Source organism: Camelina sativa, chromosome 4, assembly GCF_000633955.1.
Source record: "Camelina sativa cultivar DH55 chromosome 4, Cs, whole genome shotgun sequence".
Taxonomy (NCBI): Eukaryota; Viridiplantae; Streptophyta; class Magnoliopsida; order Brassicales; family Brassicaceae; genus Camelina; species Camelina sativa.
Genome location: NC_025688.1, coordinates 29057875 through 29067095, shown reverse-complemented (window position 1 = coordinate 29067095; position 9221 = coordinate 29057875). Strand labels below are relative to the sequence as shown.

Genomic DNA, 9221 nt, shown 5'->3' with positions numbered 1-9221 from the left:
TCATCATCTCTCTAGCTCTCTCTTGCTTGGTCTGGATTCAGCGTTTAACGCTGCATTGAAGCCTCGTGAAGCCAACACTTTTCCCCTTTGCTTGGATCGAAGCTCCTCTTTCCTACACACTCCATATATATAAGACACTCAAAACATTCCTCTAATTCACTCAAAAGAATAAACAAGAACAAACATGAACTTTTGCAATACAAGAATAGAGATGATAGAAGATCTGACAGAGGAAGCAATCAACAAACAAGAACATTTATGCAGTTATAACATGCATACGAAGTCAACCACGATACCAATGACGAAACGTAGCCTTAACGCAGAAGTTGTATCATGTATTAAAATAATGAAGGCTTTTTGACTTTCAACGACAATATCTATGTTCGAAGAGGAATGTCGACATATTGACAGAGATACACAAATTCCACAAGACTTATATGAAAATACTGAAGAATAGTCTCACTGTCTCAGCAATTTCCCGATTGATGTCTTTCAATTCTGCGTTAGGTTGCTTACCTCAGTGCCACTAGCCGTTAGGTTCCTGAGTTTCCTTTACAGCTATGCCACTAGCCGCCAAAACGAGCTGACCTCACTGCTAATTAAGTAAGATTAATCATAAGAACTTTAACAAATAATAATCACAATATTAGGCAATCAAAGGTTAACTTCTTCTAGGAGGAAAACAAGTATTACACGATAGTATTGACTTCATAATTTAAGACTCATCCTAATTAAATGTTTAGCTATGTAAAGGGCATCACTAGTGAGATAATGTCAGAGGCTAATCCTTGTGCTAACGAGAGTCGAACATAATGGAGGAACAAAAATTGAGGCAGTTCTTCTCACATAAAAGGAATTAACATACAACTTTTTTCATACAGAACATATATATATAAATATATACACATACAAATCTCACCAGCCTCTTCTTTTCATATATGACAAATATGGAGGACTTACACTATGCTTGAGAAAGTAAACAAATATGGGGAGATAGTATTATGTATACGTATAAGGAAGACTGAAAAAACTAATCTTACTCACTCTCTGGTGCCTCCCGCAGAAAAAGGCAAACACTTTTTTTTTCATAAGAGACTACTTGCGGGAACAGGGGTTGAGGGTTTGAAGGATTTTATTTTCAGCAATGATGTTGAAGCCACTCTTGAATCGCAGAACGAAGAGCATGGTTAGCGATTAGGCTGGTGTGAGAAAGCTTGACATTGGTCATTGGTGAAGTATCATGTTCACTGTCCAGCCACGCTCTTATAGCCTCTGCTTCGTATGTGAAACCGTCTGCAGCCACATGCGGATCTTGCATGACTTCCTGAAAGTTTTGTAAAACCAGAGGACAAACGGGTTTAGTACCATTAAACTGCAACATAATGGTGGAGATCTCAAACAAGCAAATTTCAATGCCTTTGTGATCGAAGTTTTCTGAGATTTATAATAAAATTAGAAATCCATACTCAGACTATACATATTAGTTACCTGGAAAATGGGGCAAATGAAGTATGGAGGGGCTATGCGGTGCTCGTTACGGCCAAGATGGAAAGATGAAGATCCTCCACTAGAAGCCCTCATAGGTTCAAGTACCCTCCACACTTCAGTTCCAAGATCCGGACGATTCTCGCTGACAGTCTCGCAGCATCTTAATGCCAAGCGAGCAAGCTGCTCCGCCTGAACAAAGGGCCAGTCACCTGCTAAAGGGTCCAAAAGGTCGTTCAATGATCCATTATCGAGGGCATACTTCACTTCGTTTGATATCCGTATGGCAGGTCTCCCAGTCAACAAGCGCAATAAGATGATCCCAAACGAGTAAACATCTGACTTTGGAGTTAGCTCTCCACTACTGGAAGCTTCTGGATCCAAATAAGCAACTGTGGTTGTGACATCAGTTCTCATGCTTTTGTTTCCATTAGGATGAAGTAGTGAGCAGGTCCCAAAGTCACTTAACTTGCTAACGAGATTGGAATCGAGAAGGATATTTGCTGGCTTCACATCACCATGTACTAAGCTATGAGCTTTATTGGAATGAAGAAAGACAAGTGCTGCGCATATCTCAGTGGCAATGCGTACACGATTTTGCCACGACAAGGGTGGAGAGTTGTCCTTGCAATTTATCCTGTCTTCAAGGCTTCCATCCGGAAGATACTCATAGACAAGACTCCACCCCTCTGGACATGCTCCAATTAGCGTAATGATATTTGGATGTCTCATTTTACTTAACACATCAACCTGCAATGCCACAAGAATAAGTCAAATACTAAATAATTAAAATATCAGACGGACTGCTTCAAAGTCCCCTTTTTAGTAGAGGCAGCAGTTTGTGCACAACAAACCAGTAACAATTTCATTTGAACAAATCTTAACTTCAGTAATAATATGTCAAGAAATTACCTCCTGTTGATATTCTACAGGGCCTTGCGAACTGTTAGGATTCAACATTTTTATAGCAACCTGTGTATGACGCAGTATACCAACGTAGATGCTTACATATCCACCTTCCCCAATCTTCAGGGTCGAATCAAAGTGATTAGTTGCTTCCTCAATCTCGGAAAATGAGAAATCCGTAAAGTACTGAGGTAAACGTAGAGTTGAGGTTTCTGCGCGACTCCTTAACTCCTCAGCTTCTCTGAGTGCTCTGTCACGTTCTGTCTGCAACTCCTCTCGTTCATCCTTCAACTTTTGCAACAACTTCACCGCTATATCAAGCTTCTGGTTTAGCTTTTCCATTGTACCATCAGACTCTGCTATTTGGCTCTCAAGCATTGCTTTCTGATCCATTGCACTTTGAAGTTCTTCCATGATTACCTCTTGCTCATTTTTTATGGTTACAAATCTCTCTTTTTCTTTTGCTACTGCTATCTCCGTATCTTTCCTTCGCTTCAACTCCTCAGAATAGGCACTTTCTGATTGTTTAGCCTATAGTAAGTAGCAACATTATCAGAATACTATTATATTGTAGCTGTTATTGGTGTAACTAGAAGCACCACCATTAATTCTAGTAATCTATTCAAGTAATACGCTAGCAAACATGAAGGTCCAGTATGATATATATCTCTAGCTAGAAAAGGTCATCATTTTTTAAAAAGGTCAGTGCCAGCTAAAATTATTTTTGCGAGGAAACTCACCCTTCTGATTGCATCAAGTGCGTTTTTTTCGGCTTTTTGACGCCTAAGAGTCTCTGCAAAAACTTCTTGTTTAGAACTGTGAGCCTCTGACGTAGCTTTTCGGATTTTATTGTTAAAAGAATCATCCACACCATCCTGCAATGATGGAAAAAAATCCTGGACAGCTGAGAATGCAAGGTATACAGAATCAAAATGCATTGCTTTTTCCATTAGGAACTACATGACATACCGGAAAATTGGAGGGAGATGAATGGCCAGAATTCTCGTCAACTGTACTCATAACTGTTGCACTGCCATCAGATTCTCTATCCTCCTCATCGGTATTTAAAGACCCATCCGACACCCTCCCGCTGTGTTCAGTTGAACTTCCATTGCTTACAAAATGTTGAACTGAATCGGTGCTCTGTACTCGAGATATATGCTGATGTTCAGACTCCGGTGTAGAGAAAGTTTGAAGTAGATCACTTGCACTTATGGAAGGACGCGGAGATGCATATTCTGATTCAGTGTCATCCATCGTAGCTTCCCTGCAGTGATAGCACAATAAAGATTACTAATAAGCAGCCACAGATGCGCCATTTTTAATGCCAATGCAGCTCTCGGGAAGCTTAAAGACTACTACAGTAATAACTATACATGGCTGACTCGTATAAGTCATTTTGCAATCTAAAGATATGAGAAAAAGAATTGGCCAAACCTTGTATGTATCAGGTATCCTTTGCAAGTAAACCATATTTGACAAAGAGTAGGTGCTTCTCGGCGTACGAAGATGGCTTTCCTGGACTTCAGATCTGTCATTCTCCTGTAAGTCAAACGATGGAGCAAGCCAAAATTTAAGACAGTTAAGAGTAAGACAGCAGACAGATCTACAAGAGTTGATTCAATATGCCTAAGTAGAGAGTCAAAAACGAATTTTGAATCCTATGAGCATACCTTGAATAGTGTCTATCTGCTGCTGCTCCCATAACAAGCTTCCTGATTCCCAGCTCCGAGATCAGTTGCACAATTCCATTCTCGATAGATTCCATTTCAATAAACATCTTGTCTGCCCTTACCTACAACCACAATTGACACTATTAATCTCTAGAAGCGACTAAAACTAACACACTATCTAATAAAATTTCATAATAAGGCCACTATGATCGTAGTGCTAGCCAATGAAGTAAAACAACTCTTCCTATAAAAAGCACAACATCAAAACCTCAAAAACAAAAGCAACAAATGAAGGCATACCCCTCTCTGCTGGCATATACGAAGGTAGTCGTCTAGAATCATATGTACTTTCGCCCTTTCTTTTTCTCTAAAAACCCTGACTTCTTCGTCCTTCACAGACCCAACTGGAAATTTGGCGCCCACTATATGAGGAAAAAACAGTAAGAACAAAGATCAACAACCACAAACTACAAACCAGACTACACAAATAGTCTCTTATGGGACCAAAAAAAAAAAAACACACACACACACAAACAAGGTAAATAAGGTACTTACTAACTGGAATCATCTGAGAGGGCTGATGAACGTGGACAAGGCAAATCTTCTTCCCTCCAGTGTTTTGCAAAGCCCAGATGAGAGTAGACTTGCTCTTGGCCACGTGTTTATCCACAGCAACGAAGATTTTCTCCTCGATCAGCCGCGAAACCGGTTCGTCCATAATAATACCGCTCCGGCTGGACCTTGATCCTGGGCTACCAATTCCGTGAAATCTCATGGATCCAGCTCTTTCACCCATTGCTGGAATTGGAGTCACCAAAGCCATCACAAAAACCTCTCTCTCTCTCTCTCCGATACCAAATCAGACAAACCAAACCACCAGATCTTTTGACTCCTAAAAATCCACAGAACAACGAAACAAAATTGAGAATCCAAACCGATAACAAGCAGCCGTGAGTAAAAATAGATACAAGTTTTCAAAATCCAAAAGGGAAAGTTCATACCAGACTGAAATTTTGAAGCAAAACCAGACACTCGAAATCGTATTGAAACCCTAAAAGTCTACGGATACGGAAGAAGAAGAAGAAGAAGAAGAAGAAGAAGAAGAAAGAGTTTAATATGATATCAATTTCGAAACGTATTTGACCAAAACGACTCTTGGTCAGAACTACCAAACACACACACAAGGGGCAAAGACAACTGAGATTTTCTCGGAAAATTAAAATTGAGAAGGAAAAAAAAAAGTGTATTACTAATTTATTCGATTTTGCTTTTGCCTTTTACATACCAAAACGAAGCTTCTTTGGGGGATTTGTTTGTTTGATGCTCAAATCAAACGGTGTCGTTGTTGAGAGGACATGAGAAAAGAAGAAGAGAAGAGGTTTTATTTATCTGGTGTGGGCACTCACACAGTACTACTTATATAGTTGGATGGTCCACCTTAACAGATTAACGACACGTGTACTTCTTTAGTGAGATTAAAAATCATCGATAGCACAGATGAGATTGGTACACCAACAACAACTCGCAGACTAATAATAATATTATATTACGCGCTGTCTTCTTTTCTTCCGACGTGTTCACCTTTTTTTTGTTCCCGCCGGTGATAAACATAGGTCGTTCGTTCCGATCCGGCCGGTTAGATTTTGTTTCATGACAAAATTCTATTTTCAAGACTCCAAAAGAGTTATCATGCAAGACATATATATCAAAGAGTTAGGCTAAAGTTTTTAATTGTAATTTTAAAGGTACTAGCCTAGGCGATTGTAGTCTGATACTAAATCTCAAAAGAAAAATTGGAAAGTTATGCCAAAAACCTTCTTCTACTATGCACGCATAGATGCTAGCAGCATGTGAAGAGATATTAAGAACATCACTATATATCTATCAAACCAAACTTCTATATGAATCTCGATAGCGTAACTAATATCTAACAAATATCACTCTAATGGTAATAAACATATTTTATACATATATAACTATATATATATATATATGTCAAACACTAATTTCGTTAGTTGGTTCGGCAAATATATATTTCTTGTCTTCAAAATATTAAACATTTCTGTCTTGAAATATAGATGAGAAAAATATCTTGTAAATTAAAACAACTAATATTAGATGAAAGCATATTTTCAAGCTTTTCTTTCTTGAAAAATCAAGAACTAGTTGAATTGTTAATTTGGCGTGTGTGGTTGTACCATGTTATATAATGTAAATTAATAGGCATATTCCCCGAAATGCTTATTCCCTTGTCATTTTCATTTGAATTATATATATCTCCCCGGGGTCGATATAGAATTTTATATCTTATTGAATATTACGTTAATGCGTAATTGACAGGTTTTAAAAAATTAAAGAAAAGGTTGTCTCATGATATGAAGACAGGCGAAGCACATCCACAATTTCACTATAATTTAGCATTTAACTAACCAAAATTATTGAATTAATAGTTTTTTTTTATATTAATTATCGTTATCATGGAATATTTCAACTTAGGATATACGATTTGGAATGTGGCATCTCCTTTATTCATTAGTCCAAAGCTTCATCGTAAACTGTGGTTTGAATTTGACAATTTGTTCGTGCACGTTTCCGTTAGGGATATAATCTTAATTGGATATGACTAGTCTTCACGATAACCGGGATCCGGATTAACATACTTATTAGTATTAAACAAACCATAATCTATAACGAAAATATATAGATCTTAACATGGTTCCTCTATTTGATATATATATCATCATCTTTCTATTCATATTTTTTTATGATTCATTTTATAAAGATTGCATTATTAGTTAAAAAATCTAGATTAAATGTGATGATTTTAAAATTAGTTTACGGCTAAAACTTTAAACAATTTAGATATGTGTGAAGAATTTTAAACTTAATACGGATGTAACTCCGGTTTAATATTAGTCACAGCAATTAGCCTTGAAATGACAACGAAGTTATTAAATGGGCAATATATGATGCAGGCTTGCTTTCAAAGCCTGGTTTAGATTCTGAGTCCGAGCCCAAAGTTTTGCTTTCAAAGTCTGAAATTTCCAAGGACGTATCAACATGTTCAAATTGCAGGCTTTGGTAGCACAAATTATAGGACATAATCACTCATACTCTCATAGTCCGTTCTTCCTCACCCACCTGTTACACAAGCATTTTTAGATTTTGGCCTCCTCCTTTTTAGGGAGTGCCTAGTTACACTAATGTTTCCTTTTATGTGATGTGATTTTCTTAGTTGGCATTAGTTAAGTGTTCGATTATTAATTATGGAACAAATTAATATATGTTTTGCTTAAAAGTTCTATAAATAAATTTACTTTGACGTCTAGAAGGAAATTTATACACTTATTTTGGTGTCTATTAGTACTTCGAAGTAGTGATAGGGTTGCCACATCATCCTAGTGCTAATCCGTATGTTACGTATTATTGGGAAATTAAACACATCTGTATTGATTAGTTGTTTATACTAAGTTGTTTCATGCATCACCATATAATTTGATGTTATAACAAGCTGGTTGATGACATAAACCTTGATAATTGTAAAAGGGAAAATATTTGTTACAAAATTCAGATCAATCATATTAAGATGTTTAAGTTTCAACTGAGAGTCATGCATACAATCATTATTTTTTTACGTTATCACCGTCTTTTCTTGATGACTACTTATATGTTACCAAACCTTTAACTAAGATGATTGTGGTGCATGACTAGATAGAGTTGTTATATGGCAATTCTGCTTATTTTATAAGATTACACTAATTATATCTATGATTTTCTGTTAGGTAGAACATAATGAAAGAGTTCTATATAATTAACATACAAAATCGAAAATTATATAATATAAAAAGTCAAGAAACTAATCATGCATTTGATTACACATGACGCTACCGTTTAATTTTGTTAGGTTTCTAATCTTTTAGTTAAATTCCAGTTTAAGTAATTACAAGACTTAGTTCGGCGATGGTACCTAAGAACGAACAAGAACAACGAAACATTGCTTGCACATAACCTACGGGTCGGGTTGTGTTTGTATGAGTCACACAATGCAGAAAGCGATGCGCAAATGGCCCATCAAATCTTCACATGCGCTTAGGAAAAGAGAGACGAAAATGTAAGAGAAGAATCCTAAGAAACTATATGCTTTGTATACTCCATGACGTCGTCGTTTCTTCTGTTGTTATATGCTGAGTAAAATACAAGAAACGTTGTCGGTTTCTTAATTTTGTTTTTAAGGTCTTCATTGCGAACATTTGTTAATTTCTTTTGTCTCTTCTTTTTTCTTTTCTTTTCCATCCTTAATTGCTTTTGTCTTTTATCTTGGTACTACTATAAAAAAAATTACTAGCTGTTTTCTAGTTAGGGGTTTTCTTTACGGCTACTTAAAGGTATTAACTCTCTTTAAACCGAATCTATTTATATCAATCTTAATTACTACAGTACAAAATATTATTACATGCATTAATCAATTAATGGTGATATAGTAACGAACGGATAAAAACTAATAAATTGATTTAACATTCTAGAATCTAGAGTGACGTGCCTGTATTCTTCTTCACTTTATCGGACTTAATTTTTAGATAATCTATTATAAATATTATGAGAAATGGACATCATAACTATACTAAATTGTTGCATGCTTAACGACGAAATATAAAACCATATAGTAACTGTCTGAATATATTATATTATGTAAGACATATTCATGTACATGGATGGATACACGTATTCCAAATTCGCAAAAAGTTTTCACAAAAAGGTGTGGTCCAAAATAGGATCAACATTGTTCGCTGTTGTATATAATATGCTGATCCTACATACATAGCAAATGTCCAAATAATCATAAATGGAGTTTGCCAAGTATGAGCAACTTTATGGCAATATTCTTCGTCATTTTTAATTTTAATGGTTAACAAATATCACACATTTTATGGCAAATTGGCAATATTGTTCGCATGTCGCTATGAGCAAATCGTGATTCTACTTAATCATCCATTCGTTTTTCCAATTTACGATCTATAACCATTTTTGATCCTCAAAACAAAAAAAAAAACTAGAAAACAAAATCGCGTGTCTTACTACATTATATTTACAAGTCTTTTGTTTTTTTTTTTCTCTAACCGATTAGTTCTGCTTGGCAAGCTTGTTTTCATTTGATCA

At 36.0% G+C, this 9221-nt stretch overlaps 1 protein-coding gene and 1 pseudogene across 2 annotated transcripts in view; both read right to left on the bottom strand.

The window, feature by feature from the left end:
- The window catches only part of LOC104783166, a 10049-nt pseudogene extending 9947 nt beyond the window's left edge, over positions 1-102 (bottom strand).
- The window catches only part of LOC104783167 (U-box domain-containing protein 33), a 12552-nt gene extending 7179 nt beyond the window's left edge, over positions 1-5373 (bottom strand). Inside the window, exons 1-10 of one of the 2 annotated variants that reach the window (XM_010508273.2) lie at positions 5066-5373; positions 4620-4956; positions 4365-4486; positions 4065-4186; positions 3829-3933; positions 3361-3658; positions 3132-3266; positions 2398-2922; positions 1489-2235; positions 819-1324 (exon numbers count right to left, since the gene is read on the bottom strand). In XM_010508273.2, coding sequence (XP_010506575.1) covers positions 1139-1324; positions 1489-2235; positions 2398-2922; positions 3132-3266; positions 3361-3658; positions 3829-3933; positions 4065-4186; positions 4365-4486; positions 4620-4887 — 2508 coding nt within the window. In that variant the 5' untranslated portion in view covers positions 4888-4956; positions 5066-5373 and the 3' untranslated portion in view covers positions 819-1138. Of the gene's footprint in view, positions 1-818; positions 1325-1488; positions 2236-2397; positions 2923-3131; positions 3267-3360; positions 3659-3828; positions 3934-4064; positions 4187-4364; positions 4487-4619; positions 4957-5065 lie in introns of those variants that run through there. The other variant, XM_010508274.2, reaches the window with a different exon arrangement.